At 36.2% G+C, this 27,987-nt stretch overlaps 1 protein-coding gene across 2 annotated transcripts in view; it reads left to right on the plus strand.

Annotated features, from left to right (window-relative positions):
* Positions 1-861: 861 nt before the first annotated feature.
* nhsl1a (NHS-like 1a) overlaps positions 862-27,987 on the plus strand; it is a 63,434-nt gene continuing 36,308 nt past the window's right edge. The window contains exon 1 of one of the 2 annotated variants that reach the window (XM_053509618.1): positions 862-1,288. In XM_053509618.1, the coding sequence (XP_053365593.1) occupies positions 976-1,288 (313 nt within the window). In that variant the 5' untranslated portion in view covers positions 862-975. Of the gene's footprint in view, positions 1,289-22,942; positions 23,019-27,987 lie in introns of those variants that run through there. The other variant, XM_053509621.1, reaches the window with a different exon arrangement.

The raw sequence follows: 27,987 nt of genomic DNA on the forward strand, positions 1-27,987 counted from the left end.
GTGATGTGTGCAAGTTGTGTGGTGCAGCCGGGTGGCGATAGCTTTTTCGAGGTCTTAACACACCCAAACGGCAGACAGGTTGTGCGGTGCCCCTGGGGTGGCGATAACACAGGGTGCTTAATTATTGTGGCATTATATAAAAGGCTATGGTAAGCATCAAAAATGCACTAAAAGGTTTTATAGGGTTATAAAATTGTCATGCCTAAAAGAACTATGTTGTAAATATTTCTTATGAAAAATAATTCTGAATATAAAAATTATAACAAAAGTTTAAACTATGTCTTTATGTATATAATTAAATCAAGCTGTTCTAAATGATCATGTCTTTAAAAAAAATTGCAGTCAGTTTTGACAAAGTGTAAGGTATGCTTCTTTAGAAAAGAGTATGAACATTTTTTGCAATAATTTATTTTTTTAATGACAAAAAAGCTCAGACATTCTGGAAATGTAAAACCTCCCCATATGTCCCATTAGATTCGAATTGACCCCACCATGTGAGCGCTTTCAAATGGTTCCGCCGGGAGGAATCAAGGAGTCGGGATTCCTAGGGGCACTTTCAGGGGTTTACCTACAGTAGAAGGTAACGTAGTTGAAAGATAGCACTCCTAAATGATCTTAGGAAGCATTTTGTTTATAGAATGTGGATTTATTTACAAACATAGCTCTGATTCACAAACTCTTGACTTTATCTTGAATTGTTGTTTGTTACTTTTCTGTCTAGTGTGAAAAGTCAGACGGCGGTTCAACTGAGCTCCAGATCCACTGAGTCTGGAGCTCCATGTCGGCTTTTACTTGTGGATCGTTCAAGCTGATTTAGGAACGAGTTGCACTCCAAACTCTCCACAGAATGGGGAACTCTCATCCTATGAATAACGTGGCGGGACCTCACTGTGTACTCCACGCACCTTTCAACAGTATATCTACGGAATCTTAGGGAACTCATTTTGGTTGTTTTTTCCCCCCTTCACTATAGACATGCCTTTCCATAAACGCACAATAGACCCTGAGAACTTATGTCGGGTAAAGCCGGGACCTCTCGAACCTGGGGCAACACAGTCTCACATCGAGCTAGGCTCACAGTTATGGACATCCCTGGATGATGTGAGCTGTAGAAGTCTGAGGAACATCCTGCAGCAGCTCTCTGATCTCTCCCGCCATGCGTGCAGCATCTTCCTGGAGATCCAGAGCGAAGCGGCTGCAGTCATCCAGAGGAGCGCAGCGCTGCAGAGGAGACTGGAGGCTCTACAGCACACAGCGCGAGGACTCGACCACAGGAGGATACGAATCCGTAAGTCGTCTCGTTTAGTTATGGTTCACACTCAATTTGGGGTCCATTCTGCAGGATTTGGATTGTATTGTACGGTATAAGCTGGAATGGAACAGCAAGTGAAATAACAATGTATTGAAATGACCCTAGATAAATAATCGGCTAAAAAAAGTGTCTCACTGAGGTAAAAAGTGAATTTAATATTTATATATGTTGTAGGATCATGTAACACTTTAAACCGATTAAGATTTCCCATGAAAAGACATATACCAGAAAACGTGTATTATTCGAAAGTGCAAAACTGTTAAGATATTTGTGACCTGAATTTGACATGGTTACGGACACTACAGACTTTTTGCCTTTTAAGATTTTACCAAAAAACAAAAATCTTCGATTTAAGCAACAACTTTTTTACAGGTCATATAGTATGCTTATAGAAGTTTACACCAACTAATGTAATAGTACACATTTGCATTTTAAAATGATGATTGTTTGAAGCGAGACAGTATAACGCTGAAAATTTTTCATTTTTGTAGGCACGCATACAGTTAAATCATCTTGCCAAAACAGCCGAAGTTAGCAACTTACAATTTTTAGGAAAGCACGATTGGTCACTTCAACTGTATGTTGCTTTAACTTCAGGAATAGCTTCTTTGGCCTGCACATTTTTTTGTATTACATGTACTATATAACATAAAAATTCAAAATCAAAAGCAGCACCAATACTGCATTTTGGCCAAATGCATGTAAAACAATTGATGGATGGAGGATGGATCTAAACTACTTTATATTACATTAGAAAAACAAAATGTTCACTTGTTGCCTAATATACCCACCCACTTCCAGGAGCCATTGACATGAAGTATTGTAACTGTAGCTACTGTAACAAGGGCCAAATTGTGATGGGTAGAGGACAGGGTCACAGCAACTCCAAAACTGCAGGTATTGTGGGATGTTCCTGATCTGCAGTGGTCAGGACATAACAAAAGTGGTCCAAGGAAGGAAAACTGTACGAGTGTAAAACCTGAACGAGTGACAGGATCATGGGTGGCCAAGGTTCACTGATGCACATGGGGAATAAAGCTTAACCCGTCTAGTCTGAACCAATATAAGAGCAGCTGTAGCTACAATTGCTGAAAAGGTTAATGTCAGTTTCCTTAGAGAGGTGTCAGAACACATTGGCCATTACTATTATGTGTGGTTTTATGGATTTGGAGGACCTACTTAATATTAAGCAGGTGGCCATAGTGTTATGGCTGATATGATAAATGAACGACAAATATTAAAACATAGCTATGGAGGTAAATTTTGATTCACCAGCCCTGGATGGCTATAAATGATGATTGGATGAGTGGATGAACAGATAAATAAGTGCTTAGGTTCATTAACAGCCAGAGAATTAACAAATGTAAATCAAGTTTGTTTTTTTTCATGCAGTATGTCAGACATAATACATTAAAATATAAAAATGAAATGCAAAATATACAACCACCTTCCAATCAAACATAGAACAATCTTAAATAAATGTTACTGTACCTATACAAAGTTCAGTTACAATAAATGATGAATTTACTGGAATTTCAATGAACATATAAAGTAAAGTCTACTTTACTCCATTGAGCTACTGTGCTACTGCATTTTGAAGCAACATTGAATATCACGCAATGTCTTTTATCCATTTGACTAAATTAAGTGAGCATTCATTTTTTAAGTTTTATACTAATTAAAATAGACATTTTGCAGTATTTTCTTTTCAGATTAGTTTATAAAGGTTGGTTTTAATATAGATTTTAAAAAATGGCTGTGCTATATTACTATATATAAATGGCATAATAAAAAATAAGCCGTCATGATGTTATTTTTAATTACTTACTTACTTACTTACTTAATTATTTAATTTGTTAGTTTGTTTATTTGCTTGTTTTTGAAAGAGGATGGAAAATAATTTCCTTATATTTTTGTATTTTTGTGCTTAACTTTGCTTATCTGTGAAGTCTTTTTCTACTATAATGAGAACAAAAGATTGAATCAGGATGGAGGCTATTGGATCAGGTCACTGGGACGATGATGGCAATTATACATTTGTGTGTTGCACTTTCATAATCTCTCTTAATTAATTTAATACAGTTTGATGCAGTATTGTGTCTTACTGATATACCGTGTGGCTAGAGATGCAACAAAATGTACGAGAGAGAGCACTTTCCTTTTGGGAGATTCGAGCTCCAGATCTGCTTTGAATTAATGACTAGAAGGGTTGGATGGTGTTAAAGGGCATGACTACTGCTTTTTTAGGTTATGTTTAATATTAAACAGGTACCCTGACTATTTAAAAATGAAATAACAGTATACAGTAGCATCACCATATTGATTTCTGATGTCCAATTCCCCTTTCCTTTAGTAATATTATACCTTTTATCACTCATTTTTGCAAAGCATTGCAGTTTGAGCTTGGTTTGTTCCTCAGCCCATGCTGTATTTGCGTTGCTTTTAAAGAAAACAATGGGTGTTTTCACTGCTCTTGCCTGCGGTGCTTAGTCCAGAGTAAGGTGAGCACAGGGCAGAAAACAGATGATAAGTGAACCCACGTGCAGTCCTGCGCCTTATAAAACCAGACCCAAGGAAAGAGAGCACCTCTGTTCTTTTCATAGGATAGGATGGAATTAACTACATATATTGTATAATTAAGGGCTGTTTAGTCAAGTCCTGGAATAGATTTGCTCTTTTGTTTTGCTATAACACATTTGAATAAACTGGGATTATTATCTACAGTAAGAAGGTTGAGTTTATTGTTTTAGAAAACTTTGGTGTTTTGATTTAAACAACAAATTGGAGAGGTAGCATTCCTGTTGTGTTGGAATACTACATAAGATCTAAGTAGATTTTTTAAACATTTTCACAAGGCTCATTTATAGAAGGATAAAGTTCAACATCACTAAAAGTACATCATGTCAAGATTTTGCAGCACTGGCTTTAATGGTTCTAATTTTTTTATGTTTGTATTCCTATATCTTTTTTTTTTTCAAATTAATGAACACGAAAAGAATGTGTATAATAAAGGCATTTAACGTATGTAGCAATTAAATTATATGGTAATCTCATTGTTTATTAGAATAAACAAACCATGTTGCTACAGTAAAAGTTGCACAATGTGACTTTTTTCTGCAGTAATTGTAATCATATGATACACACAAACACACTCCATGAACTAGTGTTTTTGTTTTTTTTTCTTTTCCACTCCTGCCTCTTCTCTGCAGTGTGCTGTTTCTAGTTCATTCCATAGTGATCTTCTGCTGGGGGAGAACGCGTCAAAACCAGATGTGCCTCCAGCCCTACTGAAGGCTTTCCCTGACACTACTTTTATTATTGTTACACACACACCCACACCCATCCACCCACACACGCACACACACACGCACACACACACACACACCTGACCTCTTGCTTTTGCAACTCCACTCCTTTTACAGATTGAATGCTTTTTAATAATCTCATCACTCCCTATGCATCTTCTCTTACTTATTGTTTTCTCACATCTTCTCTTCAGCTCCATGTGTAATAAATTGGCTCTAAGCACACTCACCCTGTGGAATATGGTTGGAATGTTTCGAAACCTTTGCTGCATAAATCCAAATCCTAGATATTACCTGTTTAGAGTTCCTCCGAGGTTCACTGTGAGGAGAACTTCAACACACACACACACTTGCATGCTTGCAGTCTGGCCTCCTGATGGTGAAAGTTGGTATGAAGTCAACATTGCCTGTCAAACATTCTGCATTCCTGCAGAGAAACAATGGACCACGAGAAACAGGCCATTAGGTTTGCATGCGTCCACGTTCTACATTAGACACTGTCTGTTGCTTCATCCACAAACACAAGTTTATTTTTCAAATTTGTTACATAATAATCATTTTGACAGGATTATGCAGTTATAGTATCTCTGTCGACTAAACTTTCATGCCAAGACAAGCATGTTTGTTTCATAGCTCAGAGAGGCTCTTTGAGTGCAAATCACATTGTCCTCGACACGTATTTATGGCCAACCCACTTTTTTTTTTTTTTAAGATGCAGTACTGCAATAAAAGTCTTGAGCCACCCTGTATTGTTCCATAGCAAAATAAATGTAATAAGATTAAAATAAGGAAATATGAATAAGTGTTTTACTGTAACGGGCTGCAAAGTGCCTAAAGGTACAACTTAAAAATGGGTTGTTCATGAAACAACCTTAGCAGCAACCTCATTTCCCATCACCAGTATACTAATCACCAGCCTGATCATCCGTCATTATCTGCACCTGTGTCTCACTGGTTCCTGCCTTAAGCTAGATAGTTTTTACAGTATGCTTTAATGATCCAAAGGTCACTATGTGACTTACCAAACAAAAACATTCCTCTGAAACTGGTCAGGTACAGGGACTGGACTGAAATTGAATGACAAAAACTTACCGAAAATAAGAGCCAAATAAATCCTTCAGGGAAATAATATAAAAGGAAAGTCTGTCTCTTTGGAAGCAAATTATAAAGAAATGATGGGTTTCTCAAGATTTGTGCACTGGGCTTGAGCTCAATTGTGCTTTCATAGTTGTCATAGTTTTAGGATCAAATATTTGTTAAAAAAATCTAAATTTGTTACGTTACATTTTTGAGCAAGTAAGGTTTAGCTATTAATGTATTTTTAATTCTTGAATAGTTTAATTTCCTTTAGCTGGTTTATGAGCAACAACTCACCAAGGCATAGAGTGAGAGGCTTGCCATCAACAGATCTTTGACCAGCACTGAGACATATTTCAGAAGGCCCAGCTTGACCAGGTCATGACTTTGTTAAAGTTTTACCCTCTTGCTTTAATTGATCTATACGAGTATAATGGTAAGGAAACAGAAAGTGTAATGTCAAGATTCCTTTTTTGTCTTTTTGTCTCTAAAACTGTCTACGTTCAGACTGATCAAGCCAGTCCAGCCTCTTTGAAACTCAGGAATTTATTCAACATGTTCACTGCTTAGGACTGCTTAAAGATAAAATGTACATGTGGTCGAGAATGACAGATGCTTCTCTGTGAGTTCATTATTTTTTCCCCACCCTTTTCTGAGAAAATTTCTTTACTTTTAGTCCTGCCCAGATGCACGTCTGTGACTGTTGGGAAACAAGATGTTTTGCTGATGCGATTTGCCATATTTATTTTTGTAGTGTGTAAATTAATGACATCCACCAGATATTAAACACTTATTAAGTAATTAAAACAAAAAATGCATGATTCTTGTATACTTTGTGTCATAGACGGATGTTTTATGTATACTGTGTGTATTATGGAGGTATTGGACTATGGTTTGGAAGGTCCCAGCTTTAAATCTCATAACTACCAAGTAGTCCCTGTTGGGTCTTTGAGCAAGGCCCTTATCCCCTAACTGCTCACATGTATAATGCATTACAAATGTAAGTCAATTTGGATAAGGGCGTCTGCCAAATGTATTGTTTCATCGTATTTTCAAATTGGTTGCTTAGATTTCAGTTTTTCCCAATGTGAGAAAAAAGTGAGAATCTCTTTTCTACTCCAGAGCCTCAATGACGGCTTTAGTGCCATGATCTGATGGAGTGTCATCATAGGTCAGTGTATCCCAAACTAATCAGCTAGACCCTTGCTGCTTTTCTAGTAATTTTATTGCAGTCTGAATGCAAGATTTTTATCACTTGTAAACAGACATGTAAAGACTTTATTTCTAAAGTGCCCATACTGACCCCAATTAACTTTTAAAAGCATCTGCAGAGACTGTGTGATGCTCTGGGGAACGTTAAGTCCTGGCACGTGTGTATATTACGTGTAGAGGTGCCACCTACTAATATATTGCTGCAGACCAAGTACACGCCTTCATGCAACTGTGGTTGCCTACTGCATGTATGTATGTATGTATACACAGACAAAAAATTTTCTAACACTAGTTTCAGTTCTCCAATATATGAAATGTATCGATATCATTAAATGAGCGTCTGTCGATTTACAGACAAAACCTCTCTTTTATTCATACAGTTAATATAATGTACGTTATTGATTTGTTTAATTGTTTATTTATTATGGCTGTCAGCATTAATACTGTATGTTAATATTTGCATTTAATTAAAAATCTCTAACCCATTAAAATGACTATAAAGAAAAAAGAACAGGAAGAAAAAACTGTTGTACTAAGGGAAAAAGAAAGTAATATAAAATATAAAATATAAAAATAGAAAATATATTTTATGGAAAATGACTGGTGAACACATGCCCGCACAAAGTCAGTTACCCATCTGGGAAAGATTTCCATTCTGGGAGTTTTTTTTCTACGGTGACATCATGTTTAGACAGATGCAGCCTCACACTATCCCTATAAGTACAGAGGATGTCTAATTTGTAGAAATTATTGTGTTGATTGAGGTGGACGGTTTGTGTGTGTTTTATTTTCACAGACCTGATTCTCTAAGCATTTATTGCTTGTGGGAGAGACTTTCTGCCCAACTTTGAATATGATTAAATTGGTACAAAAACAATATATTTATGGCTTTTGTAAGATTGTGCATGTGTTTGTTGAGCTGTTTTTTTGTAAATGTATGACAGTTGTCTTGTGGTTGGTGTGACCCTACACTGAATATTACAAGCATTTTGCCTTGCTTTACTAGTTCAGTCTGACATTATTCCAGTCAGATTTGCAGCTAGACCAGATAGTACATTCTGATGACCTGCAGACACAGTTCAGTTTATGTTGTGTGCAAATACAATATGTGGAAATTAGGAATAGTCAAGAAAGTGTATTGGGTGTCCACCTACGCCCATAAACATAAATGAATTGTGATTAAGGAATGCTAAACTGAATCCAAGAAATGCTTTATTGTGAAAGCCTAAAAGCTCAATAATAAAGCATGACACAAGCAGTTAACCAGTGATACTCAAAGCCAGGCCAGTTTGGCCAGTGAAATTAGTTTGACCCCAAATCACCACCAACAGAAAAAAAAAAAAACCCACACTATTTGAGACATCACAATAATAATAATTCTTGTATCGCCACACTGACTCTAAAATAAAATAAAATAAAAAAAAACTTTTTTTTTACATTTATGGTGAACTGGTCGAGTGGTTGGCCAGTAACCAGAATGGTTTGGTTTCTGCTTGATTGGCCATGACCAGTGATCTGCCGATCAGCCTCAGATATATTCTTTACATTTACATTTTAATGTTGGTATATTATCAAAAATTCTGTTAAAAGCCTCCGATCTGCCTTTTTTTCAAACTGTGAGCGAATTATCCTAAAATTATTGTCTAAAATCCACTCATTACATGCGCTTACACCAGTCCTTGGTGTAGCCTTGGGGGCAAATAAGTCGAAAATCTTGTCAATCCACGCGCTCACTGTCAAGGTGCTTTAAACTATTCCCATACTGGCATCCCGTGTGGTAGGAATGAATTATTTGCTAAGTTTATTTAAAAAATAATAAAAATGGCGGCTGACAGAAATATGTGCTATTCAGTAACAATATAGCTGTTTGTTTAATTAAATTTGAAGTTAAATTTTAAACTCCTTGTATTTAAAGTTAGTTTGTATTGTTTAAATGCTGTGCTTGGTTTTTAGGTGAGAAAACTAATATTATAGTTGAAAAGGACTACATTTAATTACTCATTGAAGCTTTTTAATGGTTTAAAATTGTAACAAAATTGGAGGAAAAATGTAATATCTGTTACATAGTGCGGTATGAAGAGCCGCACCACAAGATGTTATATAATGTTTATAAGAGCCCTAAAACAGGGCTTCAGAGGGGGTCAACGAAACAGGAGGATGAGAGTGTGCTTATGATACATGTAATGATCTACATGATACATGATGATGTACTAACGGAAAGACCTTCTCTATCAATGAATTAATAAACTCAAAAGGAAACAAAAGAAAATTAATAACACAAAATGATCAGAGCTCGGCCGTCTACACGAGACCTGACGGGGCTCTGAAAACTAAAAATAAAACTTATATCCTCTCGGGTCCATTATGCCCTTATCGAGGATTTATACTTCTATACTATCTTTCTTGCGCCCGTCTCTTAGGGAGACAGAGGCTGGGTCTTTGCCAATGTCTGATGACTCGCTTTGTCTTCTCTTTTCTTTGTTTTTCTTGGCCCTGATACCTTACCAGTGCTACCTAATGATCACACGAAGTACGGAGGTATCAGGACCCTTAAATAGACACGCCGCCAGGTGTAGTGTGGCCAGGCTGATTGCTTTGCGGCGGTGTTGCCTGGCAACCCATGTGTAAAAATGGCCGCGCCTCTGCCTGTTCAAAACTCTGCGGGGTAGCAGCTTGCGGATCTGTCCGTTCTAAACCGTGCACGGCTCTGCTCCTCGTGAGACCCGAGTTGTTACAATATTAAATTAGGATATTTATAAAATCATGGTACTTATAGAATCACTGTTTTGATAAAATCAGCATCTAGGTATCATTATATTATCGTATCAGAAGGTGATTGGAGATTCCCATCCTTAATGTTAAATAAAAAATGTATTGATTTATTTATCATTGTTTTTTTTTTTTAATCCATTGTTGCTCGGCATATTTGGACTCTAAAGCATCTTGTTTAAAATCAGAGTACTAGACATGTGACTCTACTTTTTATTACTGATATCTTTATTTTAGTTTTTTTACTGTTTTTGTGCTATAGTGACAACATTTCTGGTTGTTCTAAGATCCTATTTGGTGTTGCAATATCTTAACAATTTTGCATTTTAGAATAATACACATTTTTAAGTTTATGTCTTTTCATGTGAAATCTAAATTGGCAAAATTTTATTTGAATAAGTTAGTAAATGAATAAAAAAGAAGTAATGGACATGACACCTGGGTGAGACACTTTTTAGCCCTAATACTATGTTTTGTCTGAGTATTCTATTCTAGCTGGTTGAAATTGATGTGATGTGTGGTGTAGGACTAAAGGTTTATTTCTTTTGTATAAATGTCTCCTCCAAGCCCTTTTAATGGAACTCTAGTGTAACTGTGCACATTTTCGTGCTAAGAAGGAATCGGTTTAGCTGTGAATCAAGTGTCCACAGAGGCCAGGCCAATATATGTTTTCATTGGGGTTTGTACTCTTCAGCTCTGTCAACATTGTGAGATGATTTGCAGTAAGACTTTTTCTAACCCAATACTATATGATGGGACCTGTTGTGTTTGGCCCTGGTCCAACTAACTGTGGAATAATGTTCTGGTTGTAGTCTTCTATCAACACTAACTGTTCATCCAAGAAAGTTAATTCATGTCAAGACCTTTTAAAAGTATTCCTAGGATGAAGTTTCTGTCTGGTGCAGTGATTAGTAGACTGTTGTTATTTCGTTCTGGGATACTGTCTTTTTCAGTTTTTTTCCATGTTTGTTTTTTTCCACATAATTAATGAATAAAACGTTACACTGCTAAGTCTGTATAATGGACTTATAGGGATTATTCGTTGTTCTTTCTCTAGTTCATCAAAGCAATCTACTGTACAGTGTAAATCTGTTTTGAGACATCATTATTTATCCAAAAAAACATTTCATTAACAGTATAATTATTTCATAAAATATAATCATTTTATGTTGTTGTCACAGTATTATATCATATCCCTCACCCCCAGTATATACATATTACAACTAAACCTGCACTTAAGCAATTAAACATTCATGCAGTTCTGTTTTATCTTACTGCCTTTTGTTCTTTTTTTTTTTTTTTTAAGTGGATGTTTCTTGGAAATGCCTTTTTAAGAGCATTACTTAACTAAATTTTTCTAGGCAAGTTTATCAGTGATCATCTTCTTTGTCTTAGCATTATAAACCCTTTGTCTAGATTCCCCTTTAGCTTGCCCTTCACTGCACGCTAATTAAAAGATCTCAGGGGACATAGATGAAAGAAGTGGGTCAGTATGGAATAGATTTTTGGGTTGAGACTAAAATATGGTTTCGGGGAGCTGGAAAAAGCTAAATACATTCCAGACTCTGGGTGCGCGCCAGCACATTTGCACCTGGAGCCCTGGAATGCCGTAAGCAGCCCAGTTCTTCTGTACAGTCTGGTCTTCCTTGAGTTATTGTTTTAAGTTGACACATTCATCTACTCAGACATGCAAATGTGCATAGACACATATATTACAGTTTTTGTTTTGCAGCAAATGGTTTACCACCCACTAAAACTGAAATATATTAATGTATATTTAATATGAAGAAACTGTTGTAATATTGTATTAACAGTATGTCCAGTTAACTTATTATGTTTTTGTTTAGTGAAACAAAAAGCACACAAAGTGTCTAAGAACTAGGAAAAAGATGTTTCTGGGATTTTTTGGACTATCCAATCTACAGTATTAAAAGAAACAAATGCATAAACTGTTCTTTGTCATGAGAAGAATTGTCCAGGTGACAATCATTGAAACCCTCCACAAGGAAAATAAAACACAGAAGTTTATCAGGGCTGACTGTTCACAGAGTGATATACTGTATCAAACATATTCATAGGAAGTATTGTAGGAAAAGGAGCACAAGTAACACGAATGACCACAGCATTAAGATGATTGTCAAGGAGAACTGATTCAAGATGTTGGGAGAGCTTCACAAGGAATGAAGTGAGGCTGGAGTCAGTGCATCAAGAACCACCAGACAAAGATGTCTTTTCAGAAAATAGGCTACCACATTGTGTCTCTTTCCTGGCCTCAGGAAAATGCTATGATCTACCAGGAGATTTTAAAGCTTTCTTATGCCCCTGCCTGCTGACAAGCTTTATGGAGATGTTGATTTTCTTTTCCAGGGGGACTACAGTAAGCACCTGCCCACAGTGCCAAAACTATCATTAATTGGTTTGATGTAGTAATTTGTGCAAAAGGAGCTCTGACAAAGTATTGAGTCCATATATAAATATACATTTCAGAAGCTGGACATTTATGCATGTTTACTGTAGTTTATCTTAGCAAATAAATTAAGATACAGATTTTTATTTTATGTGCTGTAAGTCATAATCCTTAAGATGAAAATAAAAAAGGCTCGAAATGTTAAGTTTTTACATATATAAGTTTTACCTTTAAATGAAGTTACAAAAAATAAATAATAATATATACCTTTTCTATGATGATAATTTTTTTTTAGATACACTCTATACATAAACAGGTATGGTAAATTTATTCAAGGCCTGAAGAATTTCAATGCACATAAAAATGTATTAAAAATAGTTGCATCATCAAATTAATTTAGCCATATAGTATATGCAAAACCTGTATTATCAAATTTCTTTAAAGAAATGTGGTAATAATTTAAAACTTGCTCGATATTGCTATATATTTTTAGGGGTTTCTGATGGTATCTAAAGTTTTTTCATGATCCTTTAGAACAGTATTTTATTTATTGGTCAATAAAACAGTATTTATTGTCAATAAATACTGACAATCAGATTTTAAGCATATTGTGTGGTTTAATTAATATGATGCTCTAAAGTAAATGTTTCCAAACATGTTTTATCTCCTAGTTTGAACTAGTTTACAAGTCAGTTATGAATATAATAGTGTCTGGATATGTTTCCTGTTTAAGTTAGCCCTCTAGAAGGCACACTGGAGAAATACTGTGGGAATATTACTTCTGTTAATAGTCACGGTAGAAATATAGGGCGAGGCTGATGATGAAAATTGAAATGAAGTCATGCAAAAATGATCTGCTATTAGTGGACTGTCCTTTGATCAGCATTGGTTTATTATGGTTATTGATGTTAATAATTGCATTAAACACCTTTAAAATGGCTGCTATGACGACAGAATTTGTAGCCTAACAACATTATACCAAAAGCTAAAATCACACTAAAGGCCTGAAACTTTGGTCGGACCAAAATTTTGGTCATTGAAAAAACGAATCCTTTTTTCTTTTGCTCAGCTCCTGCTTGAAAAACAGGATAAGTGTGTTATGCATGCAAATTTGATGTATGGACATTATCCACTCCATAATTACTCTTTCTCTCTGCACTTGCACTTTATTAACATTTACATTATTATTTGCTATAGAGCAGTTCTTGGTGGTTGTAGAGTTTTTTAAACTAGCCCACATTGGCTATTTTGTTATTAACAGTCCACTGTTGACCCCCAAAGTATTCTTTCCATAAAATTTCACTGGTAGTACTTTTTGCAGTTCTCATTTTGTTCAGTATTACATCTATAGAGCTAAATAGGGCAGTGAGCATGCTGCCCTACAATTTTGTAACATCTAGAAAAGCACCAAGTAAATGGTACATTGGCTTAGGTCTGTCAAGTAGCATTCCCCTATCCCATTCATTGTCAATACCAATTATCCTGCTTAGGGTAACAGGGGATCTGGAGCCTATCACTTAGTGGGTGGGACACAAGGCGGAGTACACACTGGATGGGTTGCCAGCCCATTGCAGAGCGAGCCCATCGCAGGCTGGCGCACACACACACACACACACACGATCATACACTGCAGGCAATTTGGATACACCAATCAACCCACAATGCGGGTTTTGGCCTTAGAAAGAAACCCACTGCATGCAAACTCCATATTCATACTCATACCAGTGGCAAGATCTGAACCCCTAGCCTTTGAGGTGCAAGGCAGCAGTGCTAACCACTAATCCACCAACCCAACCTGTCAAGTAGCGTCTTAAATCTAAGATGTATGGATTTATGAATTAGGATATTACAAAGAATTGTTAAACAGCTGATATATGGCCTGTATAATTGAACTAACACTGTCATTCATATCTGTCAGATTTGTTTATCTTAGGGGAAAATCTTTAACTTTTATTCATTACTTGTCCCCAGGTTAAAATTAATAATTGTGTTTTATGGTAGTCCATGTACCAAAGCAGATGTTAAAGTCACGACTCACGGTTAGGTCAGCAGCAGTACTTCCTTTAAGACCTGTTTTTTGTAAGCCTTATTACAAGTTGGGTAAAAAGAGAAAAGAGCCACTTAGGGCCATGAGATTTATATTAAGTTCACCACTAGTGCATAGATTGTTGGTTAGGGCCTGGTACATGGCACAGCATTAGGAAAGCTAAATTTATACAAGCTGAAACAAGACATTGTTATTTAAGTCCAGTTTTAGGTTTCTCCTCGCTAAAGCAAAAGCACTAAATGGCAGTCTGATGACAACATGATTAAAGCCCTCGTAATAGAAATGTGTGGAGTTGACAGCACAGGTGAAGAGGGCAGAGTGGAGGTGAAAGGTCAACTGCAGTCAGTGTTCATGCTTCAGTAGCTTCAGAACTCAGATTTCCATTCTTATTAGCATGTTAAGGCCACATGACCAGAGCACATGGGGAAGAAAAGGGCCTCTTAATTGTTTTCCTGTTTAATGTTAATAATAATAATAATAATAAGAAGAAGAACTATAAATCTGAAAGCAGAGTGATCTGGGAGCGTTTGTGATGGTAAATGTGTGTTTTAAAAGACGAGATACAGAAGCGCCCACATTAATTGTTTGGAATGTGCGTTAATAAGAGTAAATAATCATTTTTGTCTCGTTAATTGGGAGGGTCTGATTAAGCACATAACGAACATTTTTTTCTGAATATTGTTAAAAAGTGCTGTGCATGAAATTTCCTAAAGAAGAAACAACTGCAAAATTGTCCAACAGAATAACCAGCATGCTACTGTATGACATTTTGAGATCATAATAGGGTCAGATATTTATATACATTTGAAAATCCAAAAATTAAAATGTATTAGGGATTACTGTATGGTGGTTTCCCTTGGCGGTTTATCTTTATCATGGTTAAAAGCAAGTTAGAAATTGTAATTATTTGGAACAGATGATTTCTCCTTTGAGATTCCTGTGAGAGACATAAAAACCCAAACATGTCATCTAAAATCATTGCTGCTTAATTTCCTCTAAGGCAGGAGCTTCACTGCAGGAAGTTCAGGGGTTTTCCCATTTTATGCATAAAAAAATGCAAGCTGTGCAAAACAGAGAAAATAATTCACTAGTGCATAAATAATGACAGTGCATCTGCTATTATTTATTAATTATTGATTTATTGATTGATTTAGATTAATAAATTAATTAATTTAAAGGGAAAAAAGAGTTTTCATAAAATTGTATTTGTTTTAATGTTTAGAAGAATTACTAAAAATCTTTTAACCAAATGGATGTTTGGTTTTGCACTGCCATCTTGTGGATAAAATTGTAACTCCTATTCGTTAGCTCACTCTGAAATGCTTAGCACAATTACTTTAAATTACTTAATCACAAACCTGTGCTAACATGCATTTAAGAAATTTCAAATGTACAGTATAAATGTTGTACTTAAAATATAGCCAAGCTGTCAAAAAAATTTCTTTTTATAGCACGCACATGAAAAAGTGTGATTATTAACGTGTGAGAAAAAGTTATTTGTCCACAGAACCCTTATAACAAGACAAAAACATATTTCCACAAATCCACAAATAACATATTTATCAGTAGTGGGAATTAGCATAATAATTTATTCACATACCAACTTTTTAGCCTCTTTTTTTGTAACTTAGCTATTCACATTAAATAGATTATATGCTATTATATCAAATACGCTACAATGCAGTTAGTATAACAAGTTCAATAATGTAGAAAAACTAAACTTTCAGTGAATACAGTAGTAAGCAAACTGACTATAAAGTCAGGACCACTCATAGTGAAAATGGGGATGATTTGACAGTGCTGTAACCTCTTACACTAAGTAACATGATATGACCATGATCATAGATAAAAAGACCAAACTGTCAGTCCTATACTCTCTGTTCTGTGTCGAATAGTCTAAAATAATATTGTGGCGTAGGCGGGGTTTTGGCTGGCGACCATCATGCCTTGCGGGAGGGGTTGCTGTGTGTTCACCCTGTTGGGGAAGGGTGTTTGGGTTAGTAACTTCGCCCATGTTGTGTGTGTCCTAAGTGTGTGTGACCTGTTGAATGTGCTCCGGTTTATGCTAAGGCTGAATTGGATGTAGGTTCTAGGGTGAAGGTGCTATACTTGCTATATGCGGTATTGTGCTTGTGACATAAAGTACTCCCAGCGATTTGCATTGGGCAGCAAGCAAACTCACTCGTCTCTCCAAGTCTCGTCGGGCGGTAAATGCTACAATATGAACCTTTTTAACTAGTCATTCAAGTGCACTTTTATTATAATTATCAAAAATGTTTAATACTGGAGTCTCTTTATTTTAACTCCATAGACCTCATAATGTAAATTGAATAAAATGTACAGCTAGATCACAGAGATCGCTTAAAGCTAAATATTTGAACTTGTTACATTACTACTGTGTTTATTTACATTTACAACTGCAACATGCAAAAAGAATTTTGTGTTTTTTTTGCCTATAATATTTAATTACTGGGAAATTTAAAACTGTTTACTGACCAAGTTGCTGAGTGCAAAAGAACATAAATTTGACTGGCTAAAAATGTGAGAGAAAGAATTTGTGACTAGGTCACATGACACAGCTGGAAACCTGATCCCAGATCAAAAGTCTGATCCAACCTGCTCTCGAGCAGCTGTGAATTATATGTGAATTGGTTTTACTCTACCATGGAGATGGTTCTGGAGGACTTGAGTTGGACTGCAGTCGCTCGATAGTTCATGACTGGAATTTCCTACGAGTCTACCTGAGCCTCCAATAACTACCTGGACTCCATATTAACATCAATTAACATCAACTGTTACACTGAACTGCCTCCCACCTAACACACTGTATAAATGCAGATCAATTCCTGCTTTTACCCAAATGAGGATGGGTTCTCTGATGATTCTGGTTCCTCTCAAGGTTTCTTCCTATTACCATCTCAGGGAGTTTTTCCTTGCCACTGTCGCCCTCGGCTTGCTCACCAGGGACTATCTGACCATTTTGATTCATTCACATTCCAAACAAACTTAAATAATTCTTTCGATTGTTTAAAGCTGCTTTGCGACAATAACAATTGTTAAAAGCACTATACAAATAAAATTGAATTGAATTGAATTATATACTTGTCTGACGTTCTAACTGCATAGATGGCTCCTTGAACAAAGTTAAACTTTTTGAATTACTCCTAATTGACTAAAAGCCTCAATGAGCAGTATTAAACAACTGCCTGGCCAAAAAACTTGTCATTTCAAGAATCATATTATTGGGCTTTATTAAACAAAGAACACTTGAATTGGGAACTATTAAGTGCATTATTAAACCATAAATTTTAAGTAAAAATCACTATGTTTAATAGTACAAGTCAAAAAAAATTCCACAAGCCTAATGCAATGAGGAAGCACAGGATTGGGAACAAACAGCTGGAATAAGAAGACTACTTGTTATGGCGATTGAACAGAAAAAGGCTTTAATTTGGTACAGTAGGGTGCATAAATCTTAGACTTTGGAGCAATGAAATAAAGTCATGTGGTCTGATGGGTACAGACTGACTCTATTCCAGAGTGATGGGCGTGTCAGGGTAATTAAGCGATGCACTTACAGTATCGTGAATAAATGAATGAAGTCAGCTGATGACCTGAGTTAAGTGAGCAGGTTATTAAAAAAATTGCACAGGCAGGTTCCAGGACTGAAATTGTGAAATAGTTTTTTGGGAGCATGAGGAATCATTTTAAATTCAAATATCAAATTCAAATTTTATTTGTCATATACACAGTCATACAAAGTACGATATGCAGTGAAATGCTTAGACAACTGCTCGTGACCTAAGAATAAAAGAATATGAATAGGAATAGGAAATAAATATGAACATTAAAATAAAGGGTAAGAATAATTAGGAAAGAATAAAATAAAAATATACAAATAAAAGTAAAAAAAAAATAACTGTACACAAAAATACACAATATAGAAAATATATGGAGAATATATAAAAAAAATGTAAAACAATAAGAGCAGCCGAATAAATGGTAATAAAAGAATAGTTATGTCCATGGTTGTGCAATCCACATATTAAAAGTGACTTATGCAGTGCAAATATGCTTACAGTGATTTGTGCTGGAGTGATTTGATGTGATTTGATTTGATGACCACGAAGTGTAGTTGTGCAGTGGTCAATAGTGTAAACAAATGTCCATGATCAACGCATGATCAACGCATGATCAACGCCAAAGCCTGAATTATGGGCGACTTATTTTGCATTCTACTACTTTAAACCCATTACTATATATGACTGGATGTTATAATGAGCTAGTGCGGCTAAGCCCCGCTATCTTTCAATGATAAAACGAAAAAATCAGCAGTCACACCAGATTATTTGCTGCTAGCGCACGCCTTAAAGTGGATTATGCAGGACGTCTGTGGATGCAATCACAACAGCAACCACAATGATGGGAAGAAAAATGCACCAAATGGAGAAGCACAGGTAAACACTTTTTAACCCAGGCTGTATCCCCCCTAAGTCTTACATCTTATCTGTGACTGTCATGTCAGTTATTTTAACTGATTGAAACAACTTCTAGATTTGATATTAACTTTAATATCTTCTATTAGCTAATAGTTTCCAGTTCACTGACACATGTGTAACCCACTGACTGAGAAGGCATATAGTAAATACAGTACAATGCTTATGAAAGTGCATTTTTTTATAACCCCCCCCCCCCCCCCCCCCCCAAAAAAAAATAAATAAATAAAAATAAAAATAAAATAAAATAAATAAAATTCGTAAGATAAAAACTTTTTTTAGGTAGGGCAAGGGTACATAGTCAAAGTACACTATCAAAGTTCATGTCCCACAAAATGATAGTCCACAGAACACAATGTTTAGCATTTTTTTGGTTAAAACAAATGAATTGCAACTTTCCTGTTTACTGTGTCTGGCATTCAGAGCAAACACAGCATTAACCCAGTGGGGCATGACAGACTTGAGGCACTTAAGAAAAATTCTAAATCATGAATGCAGCTGTATATCTTCCCTTAGATGTGTATAATAGTTTTCCTCACTCATATACGAATATAATTTATTCTTCAATACTGCCAATTTTATTTTAGAGCTTTTTTAAAAACAAATATTACAGTATATTTTAGATCTACTAGCCAACTATTACTGTTACTCATAAATCTTATGAGCTACATTTTTGTGGTCATTTAGACCATCTGTTGTTTTTAATATATCAAATAATAATAACCATATAATAAATATAATCAAATATGAACAATTAATAATAAGCATAATAACAATGATAACATCAAAAAAAAGTGTACTGTCGTCTGGAAAAAGCTACACAATAGGTGGAATAACCATGTGTGTCTTTGTCCCAGTCATCTTTAATTCACTTTAAAGCAATTCATCTATTTATAGCGTGTACTGGGGCTGTAGTGAAGTATAACCTTTTGAAGATTAGAGAGAAAGCGAGAGAGAGAGAGACTAAGGTAGACACAGTTTTTTTTTTTTTTTAGTTTTGTTGCACGCTGTGCTGCCTTTTACTTTTTTGACTATGTGCTTCCTGTTTAGATGAAGTTCTATACACTGATTGGCTCATGCATGTGTGTAAGGAAGGGCATAGGCTTTCAAAGTTTCTTTGGCTCTATTGTCGTATCAACACCTGTTGGAAGCGAGAGGACATGAAGCAATTGTTGGCGTCAGGAAAACCACACACACATACACACACACACACATACACTATTGTCTTTAAGTGAGACTGAGGAACATGACAAGGTCTGTCTGCCACTCTGCTTTTCTACTCTATTTTAATCTCTAGTGATTTCAGCAAAAGTGCTCTACCACATTGGATTTGCTACAATGCATATGGATTTTGCATGCATTTGGCATCCTTATGTAAACGTTACAGAGTCTTTGTACATTTGACAGACTGAAGTTTGAGCTCTTCGAAGAAATGTTAAAGGGAAAGAGAAGTGTTTGGACAACAAGAAAAAAATCAAGTTCACTGAATTTCTGCAGGGCTGATGCGAAGCCTCCTTCCATCGCCCAAATCCCTGATTTTCGTGACATGTCCTCACTGTCCCAATGCTCTGGACAATTTTTCTTGGTTACCAGTGACCAGCTTGGACCTCAAGAGGATGATGATGTGCGGGCATACACTTTGCTGCATGACAGAGGTAGGACAGAAATCTCCATAAAGATGTTTATAATGCCTGACAGAGTCATGGTATAGAATTATTATTATTATTATTATTTGTATTTTTATTACAATGTAAGAAAATACTTAACCATCAGTCTCATACAGTAAATGTCAGATATATTGTAGCACATAAGGTGATGCATTATGGACAGCACTATTCATTTGCATAGCAGGCACAAACAGAGAAACAGGAACATATGTGAAACTTAAAAAAGGAGTATATTTAATGGGCAGGAAATAATACAAGGTACATATTGTACATTGTTCAACATGCATTTGTATAATGTCAATTCTGTGTATACTGTACTAGCAATGTTCATTTATATCTTGATCGTCTGGTGTGATGGGGTTCATAGATGTTGACAACTTGCAAAATGTTCATCAAGTGGGTTAATACACTGTCTGGTCAAAAAGTCACCATTCGGATTTAAACAAGCAAATACTTAAGTGCCTTTGTTTAGATAAATACTGCAGTGTTCACCATGTTTCAGCTGGCCACAGTTCTTTTAACTTTAACTGATGCAATGAGTCGCTTTTTATATTTTAAACAGCCATGTCGGAAAACATATCCTGTGGTGATGGAAAAGATATTACTGTGTTCCAGAAGGGTCAGATCACTGGCTTGAATCAGGCTTCAATTGTCCAGGTCTAGACTCTGTAACATTATGTGGCATTAAAAAGAGGTCGGCTGACTACCTGAACTTTCTGAATGACCAGGTTATCTCATCAACGATTTTCTTTCCTGATGGCATGGATATATTTTATGAGGACAATGCCAAGGTTCATTGGGTCCAAATTGTGGAAGAGTCCTGACCCTTTCCAAATTGAAAGTCTTTAGGGATGTGCTGGATAAGACTTTTGAACTTTTTTATTCACTTTCTGATTTATTTCCCCCAATAAATTTTACCCAATGTTTGTCTTTACAGCTGTCTCTAAACTGCTTCATAACATCTCAAAAGCTTTCAGATCCTCTCTGTTAAAATATTCACCACCCCCATAAGCATGCCTGCCAACACATTTTTCATGACACATCTGTTACAACTTATTATAACTGCTGTAACAGATGTCATACACTGTCTTCCTCAAATCAGGTCTGGAGGCTAAAATGATCATAGCAAAATACACCCAAAGTGCATTTAATGTTTAAGTGCATTGAACAAAATACATAAATGAGGATAAAATATCAGTATAGTTTTTCTTTATTGCAAAAGCAATGGGATACAAAGGCTTTATACTTAATTTTATAAGTATAAGTATAACTTTATACTTTAATTTTATTCTGGTTTCCTCGCACAGTCCAAAGACCTGCAGATTAAGGTAACTGGTGTTCCCAAAATTCCCATAATGTGCAATTGCAAGTGAGTGTGTGCGTGTGCATATACTGTATGAAGTGTGTGCTCCGCGATGTATTGGCACCCCATTCAGGGTGTACCCCACCTCATGCCCTAACTCTCCTGGTATAGGCTCCAGGCCCCCTCCGACCCTGTATACAGGATAAAGCTGTAAAGATGATGAGTTAGTGTGAGTGAGTAAGCTAGGGGTCATGAAATTTAGAGCCCAAGCGTTATCAGCATGATGACATCATAGCTATTATGTCATCATCACTGCTATGATAGTGCAAAGTGCTAAAGAGGGATTTTTGATACATTAAAAGGATCAGGCGTGTGGATGCCTTAATATTATGCCGAAAGGTGGTTAATTACTTTCTGTGTGACATTATATTAAGTGACATCACATTGAGTGACATCATAGTGTGATCCTTTTTTTTTAGCATCTGGGGCCTTTTGGACGTCTAAACATAAACCAGAAATAATGTTATTGGTACGTCCTCTTTAAATGCATGTACCCAGTGTGCCAATTGTCTCACTTGTGCCCGGGAGGTGATGGCGCAGGGTGTTTGGGTCCGCTCATCGTTGCTCGCAACTACTGTATGTTAAAGGATTGCTGTTAAATGGCACACTGTTACACACAGTTTGTTATCAGGTATTTATACTGAAAATCACGTGAACCGGGTGTTTGCAGGGTTTTCACCACGGTGAAATCATTAATAGAATAAAGCTATGAGACTTAAGTACTTCGCTGCAAGTGAAAATCCTTATTTGAGGTCAAGCATTATCTGAATTGGCAGCAATACAATATCACCCTCCGCAGAATGCATTTCCTTCTATTTGTAGGTTTATTTTTATGGCGAGTGGTGACAGGCTGGGCTAGTTCTCTTCGGGTCAGCTTTTTTGACAACAATTGACTGGAGCAGATTTGTCTATTTTCGGCAGATGACTTCTCACTGCCAAGCAGACAACAATCAGGCGAGCTGCAGCTGGAGATGAAGTCAGGCAAAAGTCAACTCTGACCACATTTCTGTAGGACTCGCTCTCTCTTTCTTTCTTTCTTTCTCCACCTTCATCTTTCAGAGTCAGTGCTGTGCAAGTACCATAGTACTGTATGCATGACAAGCTTGAATAACACTACCTCGGCGGAGTTGGCCGACTGCCACAGGAGTGAGCAGCAGCGTGTGTTTGCGAAAGAAGACCAGGGAGGGGGTTAAAGCCTGTATCTGTTAACTTGTGCGAGTTTGCGCTTTGACGAGAGAGGGAGTTACTTCAACTTGGACACAGGGCTGTATGAGGGCAGCACTCTCAGAAAAACTCTGACACACTGTTAAAACACTCATACGCCCACACTGAGCTGAAAAGAAGACCATGTTCTGTCTGAGAGGTAAGACCTCATTTTTTTAAGAAGTAAGAAAGAAAGAGAGAGAGAGAGAGAGAGAGAGCGCGAGCCGGAGATGGACTGCTGAACTTGCAGTAGAAAGCTGAAAGAGGAGGACAAAAGAGAGCAGCACTCAGCTGTAGTTCAACTGCAGTGTTTGGTTTCAAAGTGCTCCCTGCTTTGTTGTCATCTGCTCCCTTTGTTTTTTCTCGGAAGGAAAAACCAAGTTAACAGGCTACTAAGGAGGACATAGGGGAATAAATGACAGGAGTTTAGGGAAAGGTTTGCCAGGACATAAAGAGTCTCCAGCTGTTTCAAGCGGAACGAGATGGTTGTCCTTTGTGTGAGCGTTTCCAGGAGTTGAACACAACTTCAATCACAGTGCATGTTGCTTTTTTTTCCTTGCAACAAAGCAAAAGAATGGCAAAGTTTGTTTTTATTGATTTATGGCATGTGATTTTGCAGTGGATATTTCGTTCTGTTCGTCTTTTGATGAAATTGATGAGTATGTGTGGGTGGTGGTGGCTCAGTTCGATTCTCTTTAGTCTTACGTGATAAGCTTCAGCTCAGGTGGCATTTTGACTTCGGTCTGTATTCTCTCTCTCTCTCTCTTTTTTGTGTGACATTTTCACCGTGCATGCTGTAGTCCTTCACAATGTCAGGTAGCAGCAATCTGCCCATCTCCATGACCTGGATTCCATTAGCTCAGTCACCTCCCTCACTGACTAGTGCGACATTTTCAAGCACTGCCTTTTAACCATAGTATTAAATTCTGTAGATTTGTTCAGTACACATTTATTTATTTATTTATTTTATCACCCTTATTAAAATGTGTAGAGTAATATTTTACCATTTAATAAAACTATAAGGCCTTCTATTCCTGAACTTTCCCCCAGCAAATGAAATTAGGTCCAAGTTCCCTTCTTTTTTTTTTTTTTTTTAACTTAGGTTTGGATCGTTCCAGGACTGGTAAAATAAGTTAATGACTATAAGTAGCCAATAATAAACTTAATCATTTTGATAATGGTGGGTTGTGATTTCCACTGCTGGAACTATTTAAAAAAAAAATAGGGCTCTGGCAGTGTTTCACAGACCCCCGTCCCCCCAGTTTGAGAACCTCTAAACTGAATGTGTATGAATGGATGCTTGTGCTGGTGTCAGCTCATGTGTTAACCACATGTTTATGTTATATATGAAATGTAATATCAGCATAGCATTTGGCCTACTTTACTCTTTTAAACCCCTAAAAGTGAATACCCTGCATTGTATAAGAAGACTGTAAGAATATCATATAAAAAAATAAATGCAAGTATGCTAATGCCAGTAATTTTACCTAAACCGTAACCCTTATGGGCATAACTGTAAATATGTACAGAATTTAAAAAACATACACAACTACAGTACATGGCTGCAGCTGGAGATTCTTCTGTCATACAGCTTTTCAATCCCAGTATTCAATGAAATCTGCATTATCTGTGCCTAATGCTTATAGTATATTGGTATTTTTAGTACAAATCAGCTACAGGTTTTTGTGTAATGCACAGATAGAACAATTTGTATATTACTGTAAGTGTCTGCTGTTTTTTGTTGCTAAAATCATTACATAACAAATATTACTTTTTAAATAAAAGGTATGAAAGGAAGCTATACACGTTAGAACAGGTTTCAAAGAGTCGCTTTAAAACAAGCCAATCATAAGATCCCTCCCTCCCAACCATCACCATCACACCTTTACTTAAAACAGTGTGGTTTCCTCAGATGCTCATAAAGTATCAACCTACCTATACACAGACAAGCCAAGGGGGAAAAACACAACCACAATGAAAGCTTCAGTGCAGATGGCTATTTACATAAAGTTTCTTTTGCTTCGTTGTCAGCCGGGCAGTCAGGTGGTGCAAATGTGTGCAAGGGTCCCCTGGCAAGGGTCCCCTGGCATGAGTTGCACCTTTATAAGCTGTTGCATGATAAGTGGGGGAAAGTCAAGGTCAAATGCATTCTTAATGAGCAGAAAAGTACATCTTAAAGCAGATAGAAGCACTGGTGTGGCTTTAGCCTGGGGATGTTAGTGGAGATGGTTCACGTGGGAGGCAAAAGATAAAATGTGTTTAAAGATTTCTTATTAAATAAAGTTGGAAAGACCTAGTAAAGCAAACACACACAAAGTTGACAATCAGTTATGATTTTTTCCTGTACCTATTTCTTGATCATCTAGGTTTGCTTTTTTTCTTTCCAATTTGACGAATTTCGGTTTTCTTGGGTGTGAAGCTGGAACCAACACTTAAACAGTTTAACACTTAACTTAAAGAGATAGTTGTATATTGAGGTGTATATCAGATCACTATAATGGATCTGTACAAGATGTATGTACACCAACCATGAAATTTGTATGTACCATGAATATGAATACAATGTAATTAATTAGAGCCAAATTCCTTAACCCTCATTGAGTGCAAAGATGCATTACAGTTGGTATCAGTAGTACAACAGTACTACTAACAGTTTATTTAGTACAAGTTAATAAAAATAAAACTCTAGTAAAACTCTTTTCTTTTCCTATGTCAAGTAGTTCTGGTTAGTCATATGAGACTCAGCTAAACTTTGTAATACATTTTTGCAAGTAATGAGGGCTACATACTGTACCAATTTTTTTGACCAGTTTAGGATGTTAACGTTGCTTAAAAGGTCCATCTATCAGTACAACTGCTGGCCGGAATTCTAGGTTAAAACACAATAAATTAGTAATTTTTGTGGACTGAGGAAGGTGTGCTCATATATCCAGATTTTTCTTCTTTTGTATTTTATATGCACATATGTAACTTATTAAAGTAACATCCAACTCATATGTGTTGAAAGATATTTTATTTCAAAATGGGAATGACATGATTTATACATCACAAGCTCAGATTGATACCACAGGGAAACGGAGCTTGCTCATAGCCAACAATGGTTGCTAGAGATCTTTTTTCAAGAATAGGGGAAAATCAATTTTAAAATATTATTTTAGAATCTTCATAATATTTTTCAGGACAAAAATAATGTTATTTTATACCTTATCCACCCATTGACCCATCTGTTTTGTAAGATAAGAGTAGATTAAAGATTTTCTTTTATTATTTTCCAAATGCTCAAGTCAAACATTTCAAGTATGTGGGTGAAATATGGATCAATACATTTAACATTTATGGAATCAAAGGTCATTTGAAATGTGTAACATGTCAACAGATATGGTTTAGAATTAGATTCTCATGAACATGTAACCATACACACATACACACAGACGCACCCTTCACAGCTGCCTGGTGTGTGCAGACCTTCCCTAGCATTAATGGAATTTTGTGTGTGACCCCAGTTGTAATACTGAGGTTGAGACTTAAGATTGACTTTCCTACATTCCCAGCGATTAGATGGGAAACAAAGAAAGTTCATTTATCTTTAGGAAAAAAATCTTAAGAAAAAAAAGTATTAAGTGGTCCAAGAGAAAAAACGTAATGGGAGCGATTCAACCTGTTTGGAATGTGTGCAGTTTATTGACTAATTCACAAATGGGATTAGCTAGCTAGAGCTTGATTGCACTTAATGATTATGCGATTTTTGTTTTCAATTTAGTTTTTTTTTTCGAGAATGATAAGAATTTTACATCTCACTCTTAGTAAGGATTCTAGTAGAATACATAAAAAAAAAAAAAAAAAATTACCCTTTAAGGCGCATCCAAGGCTGCCACCGACATTTGGGTCAGGACAGCTATTTCTATACTAACCCAAAGATTTCTTAAGTATACCACAGCTAGTGCTTAAATGCTACCGTTGCTTTACTGAAAAGTTCACAAGCCTCCCCTTTGGCGTAGCACAGATATACATTAGTGTCTGCTGACACACATGATTTTTTTTTTCTCGCCCACTCTAATAAATATCCAATAAAGCTACTGCAGATAAAGGAGGATGTGTACGGGGGATTGAGAGACAGCATTGGAATCAAAAGAATGCAACTTTTGACTTTAAGTGTAAGTTCCATTGCTGTAATAAGATTATTTTAGAACGACACCAACAGTAGCTTGAGTGGCTATATATAAACAAATACATTGGCATGTTAAATATGTGCATGCATTAGTTTTGTCAACATACATTGACTGTATGTAGACATACTAGCCTGTGGTTTGGTGTGGCGTGTATGATGATGATCCAAATTTGGGGAAAATGTATAACTTTTTTTTATTATTTACTTGTCTACCAGTTGTGATTTTGCTTTTATTGATGCCCAGTTGCAGTTTCTATATCCACTAGAGGGCTTTCATTGCATTATTTGGCACCATTTCACAATCTTTATTGGGAAAGCATATAAAGGTTTATGCACTCAGACAGGCTAGCACTGTACAGCGTATTGGGAAAGAACGTCTTTGTCATTGAAACATTGATTCTGAATGCTGAGTGTTCCAGAAGAAATGACAACATATTTCTTTTGGGAAATAAACAAGAAACCCATTTCATTTCCTCCCAGGAAGTGGTTTCGCTCAAAGAATTCAATATTTTAAGGCATTATTAAACCAATTATGGTAAAAAGTACAGTCAGTATACTGGGTTCCTACAGACAAACACGGTTTTCAGTCATAGTTGTTAATGCTGCTGTGAAAACTGACAAAATGAAGAAAGAGTAATAGTCATTTATTTGAATGCTGTGCATTATTACAAAGCTACAGCACAAGTACAGTAATTATTAATAACTAGTTTATTACAAGTCTATTCAGTCTTATGAATTAGGTGGTGCTGACATACATTGCACATAATTAATGATTAGTGATTGGATGTATTGGTGCATCTCTTTTATAGTGAGATTTTACTCAATGTGTGCCCATCACCAAATTAACTTAATAATATGAATGAGTGGAAACAGTAACGAACCCCACAGGCACCATAACCCAGCTGACTATAGTTTGCTCCTCCAGGTGGTTGTGTTAGAATAAAGTCTCTATGGTAGCCAT

The sequence above is a fragment of the Clarias gariepinus genome, chromosome 13 (genome assembly GCF_024256425.1).
Source record: "Clarias gariepinus isolate MV-2021 ecotype Netherlands chromosome 13, CGAR_prim_01v2, whole genome shotgun sequence".
In the NCBI taxonomy this organism is placed as follows: Eukaryota; Metazoa; Chordata; class Actinopteri; order Siluriformes; family Clariidae; genus Clarias; species Clarias gariepinus.